We start from the raw sequence: 21,515 nt of genomic DNA, 5'->3' as shown, positions 1-21,515 counted from the left end.
ATCTTTTTGGTTTTGAATTATGTTTTACATGCTGCTGGAAACAGCCTTGAGGCTTACCTGAAAAGGCAGCTTATTAATATTTTCAATACGGCAATCACCCTCAAGCTGAGTTGAGTAAGCATCCCATTTTTTGCTGCGTTTGCAAGCTGCGCGCCCCTAAACTTCAAATCGGTCCTAGGGATGGTGTATAATAAGCAATAAAAATGCAGGCGACAAAAACAGAATCAACGGCCCTGCAGAAGATGCACACTCAAGAGTTATCAAAACTCAATTTATTTCAAATGTTAGAATTTTTACAGATTCACATCTCTCCTGCAAAAAAATAAAAGCCACTTTTTGCTTCCCTTGCTTCCTAAAAACAAAAATAAAAACAAAATAAAAATACTCAGGGCGCCCAAATATTGCCGACAACTCGGCATTTCCCCAAACGCAGCCCATCGTAGGGCTAGGCAGGATCTTCAAAACATGGTTGAAGGAGACAACAGGAAGAAAGTGGGCAGAAGAGATTGACACACAAAGTTTCTATCCCAGTCGGATTACCGCACACGATCCGTGCGTCGGTACAATCTGGCTATTTTTCCTCCACCGCCGTTACCAAAGCTCACATCTCCTCCGCAGACCCAACACTCAGCACAGGGTGTGGCCCTCCAATGTTGTTGGACTCCAACTCCCATCATCCCTGGCTGTTGGCCATACAGGCTGGGGCTGATGGGAGTTGGAGTCTAGCACCTGGAGCGATACAGGCTTCCTGCGGCTGATGCAGATAGAAACTAAATATGGGTACCAAGATGGAGTCAGGGCAACAGCTCCCTTGCAACCTCCCAGGATTACAGACACAGCTTTAAAAAGGCAGCCGTCTACAGGATATATCCAAAATAATAGAACCGATGCCTCTACCTCAAGTATTCTGAATCAGGAAAACATTTGAGCACAGGCAACTTCCCTGAACCGTCACACAGCCACCCAGATGGGAGAAGCTGCACTCAAAGACTCTGGAGCTCTTGAAAGGACAAAAAATGGTCCTTTGGGGCTGTGGCAGGCGTGGCTAACCTCTGACCCTGCAGATGTTGGACTACAACTTCCATCATCCCTGACTGTTGGCCATGTCAGCCGGGGCTGATAGGAGCTGGGAATCCAACCACATTGGGAGGGTTGCACATTCCCCGTCCCTGTGCTCCCGAGTCACTCCGCAGCGGAGTTCGCAGAGGCCAGAGAACTCTTTAAGACGTTCTTGTGTATAAATAAGGAACCAGGGTCACCCTCAAGAACCATCTCTGCTTCTAACTGCCCACCTTGCCTCGGCCAGGAAGGTGGCGGCAGAAGCTTGAAACTACACCTAGATTAAAGAAAAGGCAATCCTCCCCTTAAAAACAGCCTTCACCAACCTGGTACCTGCCAGGTGTCCCTAGACTACAACTCCCATCATCCCTGACCACACCGGTTTGGGGCTGATGGGAGCTGGAGTCCATAGCTTTCAGAGGGCACCAGGTTCGGTAAGGCTGCTTTCGATGGGTGTACAAGTTAATCCATCTCCCAGAACCAAAGAGGGACTGAATGCCAAAACTGAGAAAATGGTGATTTTTGAGGTGAGCCATTAAAAACTGGGGGGCAGTGGCAGGCAAGGGAAGAGTTTAGGAGATGAAAGCCCCAGGATTGATGGTGAAACAGGGCAAATCAGAAGCAGGGCAAATCAGATAGCAGAGAGGGAACAAAAGCACCATGTGTTTCCAAAGCCAAATGCTATCCCTTGTCTTGTTTATTTTTATTTTTTTTTTAAATAAGACCTTGTCCTGACTATCAATAGCTTTGAGAGCAGTGAGGGAAGCCATTTTTTAAACAAATACCAACATCTTAAGGGAATTATTTTATATTGGCTAATTTTTCTCCCTAGAGAAATATCAGAAAGTTTTCCGCAGGAGCCCCGTCCCAAAGACTCAGGAAAGTGCTGCCCCCTGGATGGTTCTCTCCGGGGCTGCAGGAACAGTTTGTCAACTCTGCCGTTCCTTCACGAGGAGGACGGTGTGCTGCCCTCCGCCGGTCACCGAGAGAACGCTGCGATTCTCCAGCTGCTGGCCAGACATCTGAACGGGGCTCCAGGCATCCTCTTCGTCCCCAGTGGCAAGCTGGAGGTTAGACCCCATGCCCCAGGCAAAAGCTCGGCCTACAGAAGACAGGGAAAGTAGGACAATGAAAAAGAGCCCTAAGCAGTTGTGCCCTAAGCTGGCTGGGCAATGCATGCCAGGGCTTCTCACATAACCATTACATATTATTCACAGCATGCAATATTCAGTTTAAGTTTCTAGACCTCATGAGTTAAATTATCAGACCAAAAATTCTTGCTTTTGGGGAAAAACCAAAGCTCAGAAACTGGAAACGTCAAGGCCAAAATTTAGAACAAGTCTCGAACTACAGTGGTACCTCGGGTTAAGTACTTAATTCGTTCCGGAGGTCCGTACTTAACCTGAAACTGTTCTTAACCTGAAGCACCACTTTAGCTAATGGGGCCTCCTGCTGCTGCCGCACCGCTGCCGGAGCACAATTTCTGTTCTCATCCTGAAGCAAAGTTCTTAACCCGAGGTACTATTTCTGGGTTAGAGGAGTCTGTAACCTGAAGCGTATGTAACCCGAGGTACCACTGTATAAATATTTAGGAATGGCAGTCCAGGCATCAGGGTCCAACAAAATTCATATTAACTCAAATGGGTGTGCCGGAGAAAGATCTGCAAATGCTATCCTTAAATTTTTTAGAACTCAAGGGGTTTTTTATGTCCCCGTGGCACTAAAATTATATACAGTGGTACCTCGGGTTACATACGCTTCAGGTTACACACTCTGCTAACCCAGAAATAGTGCTTTAGGTTAAGAACTTTGCTTCAGGATAAGAACAGAAATTGGGCTCTGGCGGCGCGGAAGCAGCAGGAGGCCCCATTAGCTAAAGTGGTGCTTCAGGTTAAGAACAGTTTCTGGATAAGAATGGACCTCCGTAACGAATTAAGTACTTAACCTGAGGTACCACTGTAAAGCCAAAACGGTGGCACAGCTCCTTTACGGATCCTTTCTGGACCCGCCTCCCTCTCGTTCATTCCCCTTCAAAGAGTGCAATCCAAACTCCTCAGAGCCCTTCTACAAGTTCCTAGATGCGTTCCAAATGCAAGGGTCAGACTAGAAACAGACCTCATGAGTGCAGACTGTTGTGACCTGAGCAACTTAGGGGCTCAAAGCCTCCATCACCAAGGATCCCAGTCAGGAAGGCCTGCAAGTCTTTAACTGAGATTCCTTTCGTTGGGTCTCAGCTTTAGCTGTGATTCCTGCACTGCAGGGGGTTGGACTAGATGACCCAGGGGGTCCCTTCAAACTCTACAATTCTGTGATTCTTCAGCAGAGCACATGTGTTGCCTGCAGAATATCCAAGGGACAATCTGTGGCATCTCAGCATCTCTGACAAAAGCCTCGGATATCAATACAGAGCTAGATGGACTAATAAATAGCAACTTCCTACATTCCCATTTTCACGAGTATTCTGAATACATGAATCCATTGTGTGGGTTTACGGGGGGGGAGGGAGAGTTCCAAATCTTTCCACGCTGACTGCAGAAACCTTTTCAAATTCCTCTCAGAGAAGCAAGACCTACAACAAAATGTTGCAGCGTGGTATGCTCCCTGTTCAGGGTTCGCGACACTTCCATTCTCTCTTTTCCCTGTTTTCCTTCCCACACCCGACAGCTACACAACTTTTAGAAGACACCTGAAGGCACCCCTGTACCAGGAAGTTTTTTAATGTTTGACGTTTTATTATATTTTGATATGTGTTGTGGAAGCCGTCCAGAGTGGCTGGGGCAAACCTATGAGCAAGAAGCTGGTGTAATTAACTTTAGGCCAGATCAAAACCCCTGTTTAAACAGTGCGGTGGTGGCGGCTGTTCTGCCTCAGCCTGGCAGAGGGAACACAAGGCTTCCAAAGTGTTCTAGGCCAGGCTGCCAGGACCTGTGGGGTCCAGCTAAGCACCCCCCCCCCTCTCTGGTCCCACCTCTGCCGAACATCCAAAATGCCTTTTTGGGGACCCTGCACCAGCCTCAGCTCAGCCTGCTGAATCCCCATCGAGCCAGAATGAGAAATTAATAATAATAATAATAATAATAATAATAATAATAATAATAATAATAATAATTTATTATTTATACCCCGCCCATCTGGCTGGGCCTCCCCAGCCACTCTGGGCGGCTTCCATAGAAACCAAAAATACAGTAAAATATCACACGTTAAAAACTTCCCTGAACAGGGCTGCCTTAAGATGTCTTCTGAATGTCAAGTAGTTGTTTATCGCTTTGACATCTGGTGGGAGGGCGTTCCACAGGGCGGGCGCCACTACCAAGAAGGCCCTCTGCCTGGTTCCCTGTAGCTTTGCTTCTCACAATGAGGGAACTGCCAGAAGGCCCTCGGCGCTGGACCTCAGCGTCTGGGCAGAACGATGGGGGTGGAGACGCTCCTTCAGGTATACTGGACCGAGGCTGTTTAGGGCTTTAAAGGTCAGCACCAACACTTTGAATTGTGCTCAGAAAGCGATGCCAGCGTTGGGGGCTTAAGATCAGCTGAACCGCTGCATCCTAAGCTGCTCACCTTGCCATTGGATCCCCTCCCCCACAAGACACAAAGTCATTTCAGTGGGTTTACCCTAAGTAGAACATAGCTGAATGCCCTCCACCTGTATACTCAAGTTACTACCAACGAGTAGCCACTCACTCCAGAGCTTCAACAATTAATTAATTAATTCTTATTTATAACCCGCCCAGCCAAAGCCAGGCTCAGAGCAGCCAACAACAATAAAAGTAACACAGTTTACATAAAATCATAATCAATTAATTGTAATGCATTCTAAAATCAATTCATTCTAAAATCAATTCAAAATAAAATTAATGGCAACCATTGGGCTAGAGTTCTATGAGGATTACTGGAGGGGGTCAGACTGTGCCCTGGCCAAAGGCCTGGCGGAACAGCTCTGTCTTGCAGTCCCTGTGGAAAGATGTCAAGTCCCGCAGGGCCCTAGTCTCTTGTGACAGAGCGTTCCACCAGATCGGGGCCACAGCTGAAAAAGCCCTGGCTCTGGTTGAGGCCAGCCTAACCTCCCTGTGGCACAGGATCTCCAAGATGTTTTTATTTGAAGACTATTCCCCACAGCGCCACAGATTAGGCACCTGCCAACCCAGCGCAGGGCTAAAACTCACCGTCTTCCGTAACCGCAAAGCCAACCCGTTCCCCACAGGCGACCGATGACGCTTTCGGCAGCCCAGGGACAGCCGTGGGGGCGTTCTTGTCCGACGCTCCCTCTCCCAGGCCCAACATGCCGTAGTCTGCCCTGCCAAGGCTGCACACGGTTCCTGCGGAAGGTGGGAGAAGAGACGTCGCTCTGTTAGGAGAGATTCAGTGAAGAGCGCCGCAGGCAGGCTTAGGATCAACGAGGGACCGACCATCACCCAGACTGCATGAGCATGAAGGCTGTTTGGGGCACTCTGAATGTCTGAAGAGCTGTTCAACGGTCTCCCTCGGAAGAAAGTGGTCTCTCCTTCCTTGGAGGTTTTTAAGCAGAAGCTGGATGGCCATGTCATGGATACTCTTAGCTGAGATTCCTGTATTGCAGGGGGTCGGCCTAGATGTCCCATGGTGTCCCTTCCAACTCTACAATTTTGTCACTGGAGAGAGGTTGCTTAACCTGACAGGAGTGATAAGGCCTGGTTCCCTTTCATACATTCCATGAATATAGTGGTACCTCGGGTTAAGAACTTAATTCGTTCTGGAGGTCCCTTCTTAACCTGAAACTGTTCTTAACCTGAGGTACCACTTTAGCTAATGGGGCCTCCCACTGCCGCCGTGCCACTGCCGCACAATTTCTATTCTATTCTATTCTATTCCAGTCTCATCCTGAAGCAAAGTTCTTAACCCAAAGTACCATTTCTGTGTTAGCAGAGTATGTAACCTGAAGCGCCTGTAACCTGAAGCATCTGTAACCCAGGGTAACACTGTAGTTCCACACAGATCCTCAGCTATCTGCGCTGCACCATACAAAAATGTGGAGGGGGCTGCCTGGATGTGAATTAACCTATGGATTGTGTTGCTTAGCTATCACTGTATTGCAACAGGAAAATATCCTTCGCCTTTGCAAGCACACTAATTTCCACTCGACTGTGTTGAGTGTGGATGGTTTGAAAGCCTTAAATGGATATATTTCTGACTGGGGGGGGGATTATAGCATTAAAAGAGTCCTGTATTGAGAAATCCAATCCCAATTTCACCAAATCATCTAAAGCAGCCCTGGGGCCATGGCTCAGTGGCAGAGCAACTGTTATACATGCAGAAGGTCCCCGGTTCATTCCCAGGAAGGGCTGGGAAAGGCTTGCTTGTCTGAAACCTCCGGAGAGCCACTGCCAGTCAGTGTAAACACTGCTGAGCTAGATGGACCCACAGTCTTGCTTGGTATAAGGCATTTATGTTCCTTTGAAGTCATGGAGGGGGAGCCTGCAGCCCTCCCAACGTTGTTGGACTACAACTCCCATCATCCCCTGCCAGTGTGGCCAGGGATGATGGGTGCTGTAGTCCAACAGCTTCTAGAGGGGCATAATTTCCCCATGCCCGTATTATGTTCCTCTCCTCCAGCCCATCAAAGAGCAGCCACTCACCTTCCGAGTCCAGACACACAGTGTGATGTTGCCCAGCTGAGAACCCAACCCAGGATCTGGTGGAGTTCTTGAACGCTGTCAGAACCTTTGGCGAATAGTAGGTGTCAATTCCTTGTGATCCTGGGAGATAAGCAAGAAAACCCAAGCCAGTTAATAAAGTGTAATGTATACTTATGGGAGAGAAAGAGGACTTGAAAAATTCAACCTGGCATTTTGGAGGTTTAAATCTCAACACATCTCGACATAGTCTTAGCCCCAAGCTTACAGAGGTTGCCACCAAGTTAGACTAGAATGATCTGAGACTGGTGTGGGCAACCTTTTGTCTCCAAGGGCTATAGCAGCAGCACACATGGACACTTTTGAAGTCTCTCTCTTAGCTGAGGCTGAAGAAAGGAAGACCCTTCTTCCAGCACAGCTGGAAGAGAAAAACCCTTTGAAAAGCAATATTGCGTCTTGGGCCCAAGTCCATCATTTTTAGACCTTTACACAGGATTAAAGGGGGGGGGGAGGATGGGTTTCCAAATGTGGAAGAAGAATCTAATCAGGGTTCAAGATCTTGTAACTAAGGGATTGGTCACTTCATACTCAGAAGTTAAAAGCAAGTTTCAAGGCAGAAACCCCAGAGCAAAAATCTACAGTGGTGCCTCGCAAGACGAAATTAATCCGTTCCGCAAGTCTCTTCGTCTTGCGAAGCACGGCTATTAGCGGCTTAGCGGCTTTAAGAAAAAGGAAACAAACTCGCAAGACGTTTCGTCTTGCGAAGCAAGCCCATAGGGAAATTCGTCTTGCGGAACGACTCAAAAAACGGAAAACTCTTTCGTCTAGCAAGTTTTTCGTCTTGCGAGGCATTCGTCTTGCGGGGCACCACTGTATTCACTTTTGGTCAAGTAGGAAACTGAACTGAAACGATTATTTCATGAAATAGGTCCAACAACCAGGGGAAAAGTCCCACTGGATATCTGGGAAAACCTATGGAAATCTGCCCGTGAATTTTCTTTAAATGTAGAGAAGAGAAAACTGTTTTAAAACCATGAGAGCGGATTGTATATTGCTCATGTAAAGATAAATAAAATCAAAAAAATCTATCCAGACACATTCTGTAAGGGCCAAAAAGGCAGGTGTTTGATCTTTTTTTAATTAAAAAGGGGGCAGGCATCCAGGGGAAATATGTTTGGCAATCCATATCCGCCATTGCACCCAATGTGTTTTGACTATACAAAATTTGGCTTTAAGCGCAATCCACGAAACGTAACCCCTGTGTAAGCTGGGAGCCGCCTGTACTCCCTTCTGTTTAAAAAAAAAGGAGGGGACCACAAAAACCCTTTCCTTTTTTTCAAAGGCTAAGGTGTTTCATGGCGTTACTGTTTTCTCCAGGTTATGAAAGGGAGGGAGATATCCGTACTCACACAGCAAGGGGCATCTTCATTTTCAAAGTGTTTTTTCTGCTCAGGTGGAGGAAAAGGAAAACCCCAGCAAAGAGGGTTTCCACCACCACCTGTTTGGCAGGCTGAAGGGAGGAGGGCGCAACTGCAATGGCCACGTGGGCAGTAGCAAATTTGGGTACAGCAAGATAAAAATTTGCTTCAGCAGCAATGGGCAAACAGTACAGGAAGAAGGGGAAAGCCCTACAGGGCCTGCAGGATACAGATCTACGCAGCGGAGGCTGATCCATTAAGGCACACAGGAGAGGGCGCCATTGACCTCCACCAGCTGTGTGCTGGTCACCCAGTTTCCCACCCAAGGGGCACCAGCCATCACCGCATCTGCCATTGAGGACACTGATTCTGGGAAAGGTTGCTGCATGTTCTTCCTCTGTGGTGCAATCCAGGTGCTGGGAGCTGCTCACTTTTCCCTTGGCAAAAGAGGGGCAACCAAGCCGACCCCACCTTCCCTCCCGCGAATTTGGCACGTTTTGGAAGACCCTCGAAAAACAGCTCCCACCAAATCCACTTGGCTCTTTCTGAGCCTGGACGGCAGCACACAGGTGACCAACTCACCCAGCTGGAAGTAATTGGAGAGGCCGAACCCAATGACATGGCCCTCCTGGGTGATGGCGATGGTGGAGTAAGAACCACAGAAGACGTCCCGGATCTGCCCCTTGGTCTTGCAGCCTCTCTGCTTGATAGCGACAGCTTGTGGGAGCAGCAGCCGTTCTGGAAGAGAAGTGGCGGGAGGAGGAATGTTTAGGAGGAATGGGGGGGGGGTTGGTAGAAGGAAGGAAGAAGCCACCCAGCACAAATATGCCCTGGGTGGCCAAGCCTTCCTTCTGGAATATAATGAAGGCTCCCTTATGGGAAATCTCAAAGGTCTCCTGCCTGGGTCCCCTCCCTTTAAGGCCATCCCTCTATAGCAGGTGTGGGGAAACTGGGGCAGGGAAGAAGACCAAAGCTCTCTACCTTGGCCCCCAAAGACTCTTTCCAAGCCTGTGACAGGAGCATGCCAGCAGTAAAAGACACCGAGTAAGTTGGAGTTACCGTATTTTTTCGTTTATAAACCTATGCTTTTTGCTTTAAAAAAAGGCAAAAATTGGGTGTTGTCTTATACATGGACAGTGAATGAAGAGGGGGGATGTGCGGTTAATGGCAGCGGCAAGCAGGAGATTGGCAGCGGCGAATGGGCGGGTGACTGGCGGCTACGGCAAGTGGCCGGGTGGGCTGTTGGTTGCAGCGAGCGGGCAGACACTTGGCGGCTGCAGCAAGGTGTGTGATCGGCAGTGGCTGTGGCAAGCGATTGGCAGTGTCGGGCAGGAAGGTGAGCGATTGGCGAGCTCCCCCACCCCCCAAAAAAGCTAAACAACTTAATTTTGGTTAAAAAAATAGGGGTTGTCCTGAATGTTGATGACATTGAAATGAATTGTGGAGGCTCTAGTAACAAGATAAAAACTTAAGATCAAACCAATAATTAGATAAATTAAGGGCTATGAAATTGCTGAACCAACCCTTAAAAAGGGATACAAGAATGGGAGATGTGAGGAAGTCAGGAAAATATGTGACTTTTAGATATAAAATAAGAAAGAGGGAATTTTTGTGTTTTTTGTATATGTGTTTTTTCTTTTTATGTATTTTTGTATTTTAGTGCTTAATGTTTGTATTGTTGTATTTTGTAGTATGTATTGTGTGTTTTTATATCTTTTTTCTTTGTCCTTGTCCTTGCACCTTTTCTCCTATTGTTAAAACCCAATAAAAAACTTTATAAAAAATAATAATAAAAAAAAATAGGGGCTGTCTTATACACGAGGGCGTCTCATACATGGAAAAATACGGTAACTCTTTATTGGCAAAAACAGGAGTGTCCGGCCAAATGAGCACAGCAACTCATCTCCAGCAGGTCTTGCCCACATGAAGAAGTTGTTGAGATTGAAGGTCTCCTGTCTTCCCACAGCTGCCTAAGTCCCCTCCTGAGACTGTGCCTGTGTGAAGCCAACTTCTCCACCCTCTTCACGCCTCTTCTGATTCTAGGAGACTGGGGGAGGGGAGATTGTGAGAGAGGGGGAGATGACTCCTCACCAGTTGCACTCTGCTTTTGGCTGAGAGTTAATGACTGTTACTTCAACACTCTCCCCTCACTGCCCCAATCCACTCTCAACATGCACCCCATCATCACCAGTGACGCGGAGCAAGAAACGTCCCAGCGCCTTGTTTTTCCACGTGTTCATTCACAACTATGAACAGATTCAAAATGCAACTGCAGTATTATTGGGCAAGCTTGCCACTGTCAAACTGTTTTGCTTGAGTTCCGAAATACAAGTAGAATGCATGTGCGAAACTAGATCACTCTCTAGAGCAGAGGCAGCCAGGCTAGTGCCCTACAGATGCTGTTGGACTCCAACTTCCATCAGTTCCAGCCAGTTTGTCCAGTGGTCATGGATGACAGGAGTTGGAGTCCAGGAAAATCTGGAGGGCACCATGTTGATAACCCTACTCTAGGGCATCAGAAATTTTTCCAATGCAAATCCACAGAGGAAAATTAGGGGGGGGGGGACAACGACAGGGCATTTTTCCAATTCTATTTTCACCCTAAATTGCATATTTTTTTCCCAATCGGGATGGAATCTATAAAGTTTTCCCAACTCAAGATTTTCCAGAAAGCCCTTACCACTGGTCACCACCACCCTCAGACCACTCCAAAGCAACAGAATGGATCTAATGCCAATAAACTCACCCAATCCTTTTCTTCCTCCTCTGGCAGTGAAGACTTGGGGGACTCGCCCCAGTTGGCCATTGTCTCCGCAACCGCAGGTGTAAAGTCCTCCCGCCATGGACACTAATGCCAAGTGATGGCTCCCTGAGAAGCAAAAGCAGAGGCATAAAACTACCCCATCTGTGATGAGTTGGTTCTTTAATCCCACACCAAGCAATTAGGTTTCCAAAGCATGGTTTTGATGGCTTGGGTGGGAGACTGGAAAACAGCCAGATTGGGACATTCTTCTGCGGTTGTATTAGCTACCTGACATCCCACCTACGGGAGACCGCACAGGAAATTACATCAAGGAGGAACACAGGAGAACAAGGAAAATGTCCTCTTTACTACCACCCAAAGCTATCAACTTGAGATAACCGCTTCAGTCTCCTATACAGGAGGTTTGGGCATTACAGGAAGTAAAAATTTGACACTGGAAAGTCAACACATCAGTTTGCATAGGGGAAAATGGTTGCTGTGCATCACTCACTGGCCTGGTTCACACACAACACAAAACCAGGGCTTATATAACTATGCCTTAGTGTTATGTGTGAGCCCTGCCCAGCAACTTAACGATGGTCTGTTTACTGCCAACCAACTTCAGTCTGAAGTCATGGTTTGCTGTTGGCTTACAAACCTTGACTTGTTTTACCTATGGCTTTGTGTTATGTGCAAACCCAGCACTCATCCTTAAGCATGGTTTCTTTGACCACCTCACCCCATTCTACACACAATCAACACTACTTAGCTGGTTTGACAGTCAATGCAAAGCGGATAGGAAAATTCTGCCTAAGGCAATTAGGGATTTTTTTAAAGGCAAAATAATATTAGAATTGGAGCTGTCAGAGATGCAAAAGGGAAATTGTGTTTTATTGCTCAGGAACTTGGCAGTCATATATATACAGTATTCAACTAATTTTTATATTATAGATGTATGTTCTGTATTATTTTAATAATACTATTGCCTCATACAAGTTTGTCATGGCCTTTGGCTCGAACAATAAACTTATGAACTTGAACCTCACCACACCGACCAAGGCACAGGGCAAGAACAGTTGGCAAACAAAAACTTTGGAGCAACAGGTCATGGTTTGTTTGACTGCCTGAAGGACAACTCCCTGTTAAAAAAACCACGGCTTAGTGTGATATGCAAGCCAGGCCTCTGTGACTCACCTGAGGCAATTTTAACGACTGGCACATCCAACTGCAGCTCCACAGGAACAGCACTGCCACTGCTAGACTCCAACTGCTCTCCGCCCTTCAAAGGAGCCAGTAAACCAATGACTCCATTCTCATCCTGAGTAGAGGCAGATGCACAAAGAGAAAGGTTTAGTTGGCAATCCAGAACAGAGGGGCTGAATAAGCCTTTATTCCTCCAAAGCAAGGCAGGCAACATACCCGGAAAGCTCCCCAGATGAAGACACGCCCGTCGTCTGTCAGTGCGGCCGTGTGGCTGTCCCCAGCAGAAACCTGCACCACCTTCTCCTTCAGATCAACAAGTCCCGGCACAAAGTCGGACCCCTCCTCTGAAGTGTCCCTCCCCAAGGCACCCTCGTCGTTGCAACCAAAAGTGTAAATCTGCAAAACAGGAGGAAACGTAAGAAATCGTCTTGCTGGGCCAGACCAAAGGCAGATCAAGTCCAGGCACATCCTGATTTCCACAGTGGCAGATGTCTCTGGAAAACCCACATGGAGGAGATTAAAGGCCAGCAACTGGTAACTCAGAGCTACCATGACTAGCAGCCATTCTCCATGACTATAGGGAGGGCCATAGCTAAGTGGTAGAGCACCAGCCTTGCATGCAGAAGGTCCCAGGTTCAATCCCAGGCATCTCCAGGCAGTCCTGGAAAGCCATTGTCAGTCAGTGTTGACAATACTGAGCAAGAGGGACCAATGGCCTGGCTCAGAATAAGGCAGCTTCCCATGTCTATCCTCATTTTAAAGCCATCTGTGGTGCTTGCTGCCAACACAGTTGTGGTCAAAAAAGGCCGCACTGTGGAAAGGGAAGCCAAGAGGAAATCCAAGGGCCCGTTATTTCAGATGGAGGGCTGAGACAATCGGAGAACAACTTTCAACCAGAAGCAGGGAACCCTGCTGCATCTGCAAAGCAGCTTGAGCCGCTGGTCTTCAGCTGGCGGGGCAGGACTCACAAGTAGGTCGCCACCATGTCTTCATCACTACCGCCTGTCTCGTTCACACAGGGGTGGGGAACTTCCGGCCCAGGGACCACATGCATCACTCCAGGCCTTGGGACTGTTCCCAGGCGGACACTTTCCCTAGGTCTTGCTTCACACCCTCCACGAGGCCGGTTTCTACACACACCTCCATCCTGGCATTTTTCTGAGTTCAAAATCAAGTTACAGCCAGGCAAAATGACTTGGGGTGCAAGGAAGGGACAAAAAAGGGGTGTGGGGAAGGGGCATGGCCTAAAGAGTTTCACAAGGGCCAGACAGAGGCATAGAGGGTCTTTTTTGGCCTCTGGGCCTGAGGTTTCCCCCACTACAATGCTTTGGGGGTTTGCAAGCACTACTAAAGGAATGCACATGGTTACGACACAGGTGGCGAAGGCAGAACGAGACTCACTTGGCCTGTTTCACTGAGGCACACCGTGTGAACCCCTCCCGCTTCAGCCTGGATGATCTTCTCGGGGAGCTGCAGCAGGGCAGGCCTCTTCCGCGCCAAGACGTCCGGTCCGAGGCCCAATTGCCCAAGGTCGCCCTGCCCCAAGGTCAGAACCAGTCCGGGCTCCGTCTGGTGCGACTGATGGCTGACTGGAGAGGAACCATGAGGAGGAGTCAGAAATGGAATACACGGGGCAGGGGCAAGAGAAGAAGTATCACATGACCACCCAAATCCATTCAGGAAGCTCTCGGCTCAGAACCCAACCGTTCTGAGACTAGCCAGCGTAGTCTCTCCTGACGTTGGGCTCCAACTCCCATCCAACCCCAGCCAGTATGGTAAATAGCCAGAGCTGCTGGGAGCTGCAGCCAACATCTAGAGGACAACAGACAACTAAGAGCACCCTTAGCAAACCTCATTTCCCAGGATTCCTTCAGGGAAGGCATGAGTGCATCATACCACATCATGGTGCTGATGGGGCCTTAAACAAACATGGCTATTCCACATCAGTTACAGGCTTTTGTGAGCTTTGAAGGAACAAGAATTGCACATGACAGCAGTTGCAACCCACAGCAGCCTCCAAGGGTACCAAGTGGGTGGGTGGCAGAGAAGGCTCTCAGCAGATTGGCGTGGACAGGCCAAGACAGGGGACTCCCCCTTTACGCGGGGGTTACGTTCCAGGCACCCATGCACATAATTGCAGAAAAATGCCAAGCACCCTGGAGAGCCCCCCGGGTCGGGAACAGACCCATACTAGAGTCCGAAAAGGTTCTCTTCAGACTCTGGTGAGGATCTCCTCCCGAACCAGAGGGGCAGAGGAGCTTTGTGGGACTCCTTAGCCTCCCAACTTAACAGCTGACATGCGAGGTAGCGCAGCAACATCAGCCACTTCCCTGTGCATCAGATGTGGAAGCCCTGCTGATCCTCCTGCTCGCGCAAAGACCCTCCCCAGAGCCCAAAGAGGATGCCGTCTTCAGGCTCCTGGGAGGGTCTCCTCGCAAACCGGATGCTTAGTGAGCTGGTCAACCAAGCCCCACCGTCCCTCTGGCTCATGCTTGGTTGACCAGGTGCTCCCCCTTTCCAGGTACCATTTCTGGGTGCCCGGCACCACACACAAACAGAACATGAGTAAATGGGGAGTGGCCTGTAGTCATTTATTATTATTATGACTTATTTCAAAAAGCTTAATGAACTATTGGGTGAGATCCCAATAGATTCAAGTTACAAGAAAGGAGATACTGAATACACATCAGGAATAACTTTCTGACGGTTAAGACCTGTTCGACAGTGGAACAGACACCCATGAGAGGTTGTGGACTCTCCTTCCTTTGAGACTTTGAAGCTGGGGTTGTCACTGTTGAAATTCCTGCATTGCAAGGGGTTGGACTAATGAGCCTCAGGGTCTCTTCCAACTTTACATTTCTATGATTCGCTTTGCATCCAATTGTCATAGACTGTGTGATCCTCATATATTTTGTTGTTTCTATGGCTTGCAAACCACCATGTGTAAAGAGATATAGAATTGCAGTATACAAATTAAATGACAAATGGAACGCAACCTCACCTTTAGTCCGCTTCACTTTGACAGCGTCATCTTTTTCCAGCACCCGTTTTCTTGGCATGTTTCTTTAGTGCTGTTAGGGAAGGAGAAGTGGAAGAAATCCCCAGTCAAAACATGAAAGGCTGGCATGGTCCAAAACACAGAGCAGGATTACTTCGCTGGAGCATTCTTGAGTTCTCTTTCACGGGTAATTATTTTAGTACAGTGCTTCTTATATTTTAACTGGGAAGCTGTGAGTTTAATGGAACACCTGAAGCCATTTTCTGAACTGAAAACAAATACTCCCTTTTTTTAGGTACAGCGGTTTTTGTGCTCAATTTGTATGATCCCTGCCCTTGTGTTTCATAATGCTCCTAGAGCTGTGAATCTCTGATGAAAACATCTGCCTTTCTGTTTCCATAGAAGACTGCTCTGTCCATCTACAAATATTCAGCAATATGTTATGTGTCCCAAGAAAGTTTGTAGGAGGCATCTTGAAGTGTTTTGAATCCCCACCCCCAAATATATTTGGCTACCGGAGGGAAGGGCAGATCATAGAAAGGGAACCTGGGCCTTCCAAATGTTGTTGGACCCCCATTCAGTGTGGCCAATGATAAAGAAGGATGGGAGTTTGAGTCTGGCCACATCTGGGGCCCACAGGTACTCCACCCCTGCCTTATGTTCTACAGCTGCAGCAAGAGGGTAAATAGGATCCTTAAGTAAGAAGAGAAGTGTTGGATGAGACCAGGAAGATGATGCCAATGCAGAAAGGGAAAACCTGTCCCTCAATAGCGATGAAAATGTTTTGGCCGCCAAACTTTCAGAGCCTAACCGAAGCAAATTCAAAAGTCAAAGCCCTCCATTGTTCCACATCTCCCCAAGGCCATTTGCCATGGTGCCTGGCCAAAGAAATTTGGAGGGGGGGTATCATTATCATTATACACACAGTGCCCCACTGGTCCCAGGGCCACCTGTTCCATCCTCTCATGGTTTGGCCTGGAAAAGCACAGCATCAGAAAAGATGTGAGGGGGAAACTGCCATTTTTTTTAAAAAAAAAGGACACAAGAAGGATCAGAAAACGCTTCGAGGCATCATACATGGTTGACTTTGGGAGATGCTTAAATGAACACTTTTCCAGCTCCAATGAACAGGGGTAATGTGTGAATAACTGGATTAGGGGAACAAAGGCCAGCTCTGGCAAAGAAGAATTTTACTTGACGTACTTTGCACAATGCAGTAAATTAACTTCACTGGTATTAACGCCAAGCCCCCTGCCCCACCACCAGCCCAGATTCTGCACTCAGCGAGTTATGCAACTCATGCCACTTTGCACAACTTTTGGAATACACTTGTTTAATTTAACAGTAATGCAATGTTGAAGACTTATTATTGGCTGCAATGGGAATGTGCCTCTTTGGCTTCAGCAGTCATGGCAAAACTTGTTTTTTCTAAAAAGTGTGTAATTCATTGCAATAAATCTAAGTGTCACAGGACATCAAGGACACAGATTCCTCAACACAATTTCTGCAGGAGAGTAGATGTCACATAATCTGGTACGGTTATTTTAGCACCATGAAAACAAACTAGATTCATGTTTGGCTTTGGTCAAATCTATTTTAGGCAGTTTTATGCCACTTTAATTTCTCTGACTGCCCCCAAAGAACACAGAGAAATGCTGTCTTGTGAACTGGTGAGAATCCACAACACAGGGCAGGAATTTCTCCAGTGCTTTATTTTTCCGTGGGAAATTTCCCATTTCATAAGCTCATTAGTACCAATGAATGGATGTCAAATGCAGGCACAGTGACTAGGCAAGCTTCCCCGTTTCAATGTTTTTAGCTTTGCTTACTAAATACAAGTAAAATAAACATGCTATCACACTAGAGGCATCACAAATAAATACAATGCAAACTGAAAATGTTCCAATGCAAATTAGGTTAATTTGCACAGGAGACATTTCCAGAAAACTTTCCAATTCAAAATTTTCCAGGAAACTCATACCACTGCTGAGAATTCTTTATTTGGGATTCCTAGCTCCTAGTCTCACAAAACTACAATTCCCAAAAACACCCTGGGAAATGGCCAACGACTAATAAATCAGTTTGCATCTGTACAGTATTGTGCATGTATTTCCCTGGTATGATGCGCCTTCTAAATCCCTTCCCAGTACAATATTGCATATAAAGAGAATAGCTGGAAGGTTCCATTGAGACAGGACTATACCCTGCTGCCTTTTTAGCCTTTTGGGGTGTAATTTTGTGTGTTTCTACACAAGTGAGGAAGCGTGTACAGTCTTCAAAGAATGGGGAAAAGATCTCAAAAAGCTGGCCCATTCTCCAGGGCGCACTGATGCTGTTAATCAGCATGGAAAAAGTAATAAATAACAATAGGAATAGACACAGCTAGTGAGACTAGGTATAAAGACTTTGACTGGCAGCAGGGTCTCAAGTTGTATTTTCCATCATTTAGTACTACCTGGTCCTTTTAACTATGGATACCAAAGACTGAATATGGGATCTTTAACATACAAAGCATGTACATTACTACTGAACTATGATTCTTAACTGACCATAGTAAGACCCCCCTGAGATCAGATTAAAGGTCTATGTATTCCAACCTCCTGTTCACCTAAGGAAAACTGTGGGTCCCCAGATGTTGATGGACTACAATTCCCATCATCCCTGAGCTCTGGCCTTGCTAGCTAGGGGTGATGGGAGTTGTAGTTCAACAACATCTGGGGACCCACAGGTTGAGAAAGGCCGCCCTGAGGGGCCAACCAGATGCCAATGGAAAGCCTATAAGCAGAACATGAGAACAAAAGCTGGGCACTTACTCATCACAGAATTGTAGAGTTGGAACGGACCCCGAGGGTCATCTAGTCCAACCCCCTGCAATGCAGGAATCTCAGCTAAAACGTCCATGACAATTGCTATGGACTGGAAGCTGTCTTGTACCAGATCTAATTGTCCATCTGCACTAAACATTTAAAGCAGTATCATACCACTTTAAACAGTCACGGTTTCCCCCCAAAGAATCCTGGGAACTGAAGTCCGTTATGGGTGCTGAGAGCTGTTAGGACATACAAACACACACATAAAAAGGTAAAGGACCCCTGACAGTTAAGTCCAGTCGCAAACGACTCTGGGGTTGCGGCGCTCATCTCGCTTTACTGGCCGAGGGAGCCGACGTTTGTCCACAGACAGTTTTTCCGGGTCATGTGGCCAGCATGACTAAGCCACTTCTGGCAAAACCAGAGCAGTGCACGGAAACGCCAGAGTGGTACCTATTTATCTACTTGCACTTTGACGTGCTTTCAAACTGCTAGGTTGGCAGGAGCAGGGACTGAGCAATGGGAGCTCACCCCGTCACAGGGATTCGAACCGCCAACCTTCCGATCAGCAAGCCCTAGGCTCAGTGGTTTACACCACCCACCACACATACAGACCTACAATTCTTAGAGTGGTTTAACAATAAATGCCTCTTCCCAGTGAACTCTTGGGAACTGTAGTTCTGCAAAGGGAATATCAAGAGGCATGCAGAGGACAGCTGGGTGGCTTGTCACTAACTATTTTTTTTTTAAATAAAAAAATTCCTTCCAGTAGCACCTTAAAGACCAACTAAGTTAGTTCTTGGTATGAGCTTTCGTGTGCATGCACACTTCTTCAGATACACAGATATTTTAAAAAAAAAAACACAACAAACACAACAACAACAACCCTGCAGTAGATGCTCACACAGCAATTAAAATCACAGAAATGTAGAGTTGAAGGGACCTTGCACAACTGCATTCCACTTCTCTGCCAATGAACACCACACCTGTTCAGTAGTTCCACCTGTTGCACAGCTGAGGGCATGAGAGGCTGTCTGGAAACAAAGATGAGCCCTGACTGCAAAATAAACCAGTTGTGCTGAAAGGCAAAGGCAGCTAAGAAGCCAAGCTCCAGATCATAAAAGCCACACACACACACACACACACACACACACAGAGAGAGAGAGAGAGAGAGAGAGAGAGAGAGAGAGAGAGTTCAATTTTTCTCTCTTTGCAGCAACCAAAGAGACCAAGATACCTCGCTAATCCCTCTCAGCCACAGATCCCTGGACTACAAAACAGGGCAATCAATACTGGCCTACCTAACAGGGTTGTTGAGAGGGTTACAGAGAAAGCAGAAGTGAAGTGCTTTGAACACCAAACACCCTTATACACTTTTTAAAAAAGAGAGACAGAAGAAAAAGTGGCTTATAAACTAGAAAATAAATGTAAAACATTATCATTATATTGCAACTAGTAAAATGTATCTGTTGTTCAAACAATGTAAGGTTGTGTTTGTGAGAAGGCTCCCTGGACTTACTTGGTCAAAAAAGAAGGAACTGTAGGGTATATTTGAGAAGGAAAAGTAAGATGCACCTGAGAACTGGGTGAATGCAGTCTGAGTATTATCTCTTCTGACTGACACATGGCACGTGAAGAAAGAGCCTTCGGGCCAGATTCAACTACTCAGTTCCACCACCAGATGCCAGTGCAAGAAATCCAGCTGTCCCGAATCTCCCACGCACCCACCTTCCTGTTTATGGGATGGCCTCTGGTCCCAGTACTACCAGGGAGAAAAGCACCTCTGCCCGCCCGCTTTCTCCACCCGCGGGTCATTTTACGCTCCTCTATCATGTTCTACTGCCGTGCCCCCACCCCTCCCCCACGCCAACTCCCCTTCTACAGTGGTACCTCGGGTTACATACGCTTCAGGTTACAAACTCCGCTAACCCAGAAATAGTGCTTCAGGTTAAGAACTTTGCTTCAGGATGAGAACAGAAATCGTGCTCCGGCGGCGCGGCAGCAGCAGGAGGCCCCATTAGCTAAAGTGGTGCTTCAGGTTAAGAACAGTTTCAGGTTAAGTACGGACCTCCGGAACGAATTAAGTACTTAACCCGAGGTACCACTCTATTTCCCTTTCCCGCAACTCTCAAGGAAGCTGCCTGGATTTGAATTTCCCGCGCTGACGCTCCCTTCCTTTCCCGCTGTTGCAAGCCGCCCGAGGAGCGAGGGAGAGAGAACCTCCGACTTTCTCCTTCTCCCAGCAGGGAGCGCGCGCTCTCGCCACCCGGCTTTGGAACGCGAGCCTGCAACTTCGCGTTCCATCCGTAGAACGTTCAGACACCAGCCAGTCCGCCCGCCACGCCGCTCTCAAGCCACGTGGGGACGAGGCCGGTCGGGCCCTTCCAGAACTTAAGACGAGATTCAAAGGGGGCGAAGCGCACCAAACCCGGGCTGGTTCTCTTTCTCACCCCACCGCAACCGACCGTCCTGGGCAACCCCCGTTCCGCCATGCTGCTGCTGTCGGCTGTGGCAGACTCACTCACCTCGTTACTTGCCTTATATTCGCTTCCCCACTCCCAAGTCCGACAAGTCTTCTGTTCCTCTTCCCCACAAGCACTCCCTCTGCCTTGCCCCCTCCCTCCCTCCCTCCCCTGGCGTCCTTATCCGTTTGAGCATGCGCACTGAGACGCCCCGGCGCAGATACCATTGGCTGGCAAGAAAGGAGGAACAGAGAAAATTTACTCTGGAGCGCCAACTATCGGCCGCTGCAAAGAAGGGAAATGAGATCCCATCCCCCAACCATTCGAACAAGACTGAGGTTAAATCGGAGAGGTAAAGCCCGGACGCTGCTTCGGAGGGTAGATCACAGATCATTTGGCTGAAGCCTGAATACACGTACGCATGGAATGATCTTAATAAAGTGGGTTCTTTTTCAGGCCACGATCCTAGTTACACTTAGCTGGAAGAGTAAGTGAACACTACAGAGTACCTAGACAGGGGTCAGCAAACTTTTTTAGCAGGGGGCCAGTCCTGTCCCTCAGACCTTGTGGGGGACCGGACTATATTTTGAAAAAAAATTATGAACGAATTCCTATGCCCCACAAATAATCCAGAGATGCATTTTAAATAAAAGGACACATTCTACTCATGTAAAAACACGCTGAGTCCCAGACCATCGGCAGGCCAGATTTAGAAGGCAATTGGGCCACATCTGGCCCCCAGGCCCTAGTTTGCCTACCCATGATCTAGAATTTGGCTGTATAGCTGCAGTCCTGCACACGTTTACTTGGGAATAAGCCCAAATAGACGCGGGGGGGGGGGGACTGGCTTGAGCGTCAATGTGCCTCAGGTTAGGCTGCGTCTTTCAAGGTGGGCCGGAGCGCAACAAAACTCTGATAATTACTTTTATTGGTAGTATTTTTACCAAAAATAAAAATAGTATTGCTTTTACTACTATATCCTGCCTATCTTCAAAGAAGCTGAAGGCTCACCCAATTTCCATTTTATGCTCAAGACAACCCTGTGAGATAGGTTACCCCTCATAGAGCTACAATTCCCAAACAGTGCCCAGAATTCTTAAGAGGGAAAGAAAGTGCTTCAAATGTGTTCTAAAGGTATATAGCATTGTACACAAGCCTGTAAGTCCAATTATCCCTGAAGAGAAATTTAGCTGGAGTGAACACAGGTGCCATG

General features: G+C 47.6%; 1 protein-coding gene across 2 annotated transcripts; it reads right to left on the bottom strand.

Annotated features, from left to right (window-relative positions):
- Nucleotides 1-257: 257 nt before the first annotated feature.
- On the bottom strand, nucleotides 258-20,478 carry RCC1 (regulator of chromosome condensation 1). 2 transcript variants are annotated; one of them, XM_083512203.1, is made up of 10 exons: nucleotides 20,378-20,478; nucleotides 15,034-15,103; nucleotides 13,434-13,621; nucleotides 12,249-12,428; nucleotides 12,024-12,147; nucleotides 10,833-10,955; nucleotides 8,669-8,824; nucleotides 6,672-6,791; nucleotides 5,223-5,375; nucleotides 258-2,161 (listed from the first exon to the last, which is right to left on the bottom strand). In XM_083512203.1, the coding sequence occupies exons 2-10, from the start codon at nucleotides 15,089-15,091 to the stop codon at nucleotides 1,989-1,991; spliced, it is 1,275 nt and encodes a 424-aa protein (XP_083368329.1). In that variant the 5' UTR covers nucleotides 15,092-15,103; nucleotides 20,378-20,478; the 3' UTR covers nucleotides 258-1,988. The 2 variants fall into 2 exon arrangements, with proteins under 2 accessions (XP_083368329.1, XP_083368330.1); XM_083512204.1 differs by having other exon boundaries at nucleotides 20,366-20,474.
- Between the last annotated feature and the right edge of the window lie 1,037 nt (nucleotides 20,479-21,515).

This window comes from Podarcis liolepis, assembly GCF_965112155.1.
Source record: "Podarcis liolepis genome assembly, chromosome: 7".
In the NCBI taxonomy this organism is placed as follows: Eukaryota; Metazoa; Chordata; class Lepidosauria; order Squamata; family Lacertidae; genus Podarcis; species Podarcis liolepis.
This window is presented reverse-complemented; position numbering and strand designations above follow the sequence as displayed.

Excerpts from the sequence above, each read along its gene's own strand:
- RCC1 (XM_083512203.1), bottom strand. The coding sequence starts at position 15,091 with ATGCCAAGAAAACGGGTGCTGGAAAAAGATGACGCTGTCAAAGTGAAG. Across the intron at positions 13,622-15,033 it reads CAAAGTGAAGCGGACTAAAG|TCAGCCATCAGTCGCACCAG; the intron begins GTGAGGTTGCGT and ends GTTCCTCTCCAG. Across the intron at positions 5,376-6,671 it reads TGTGTGTCTGGACTCGGAAG|GAACCGTGTGCAGCCTTGGC; the intron begins GTGAGTGGCTGC and ends CACCTTCCGCAG.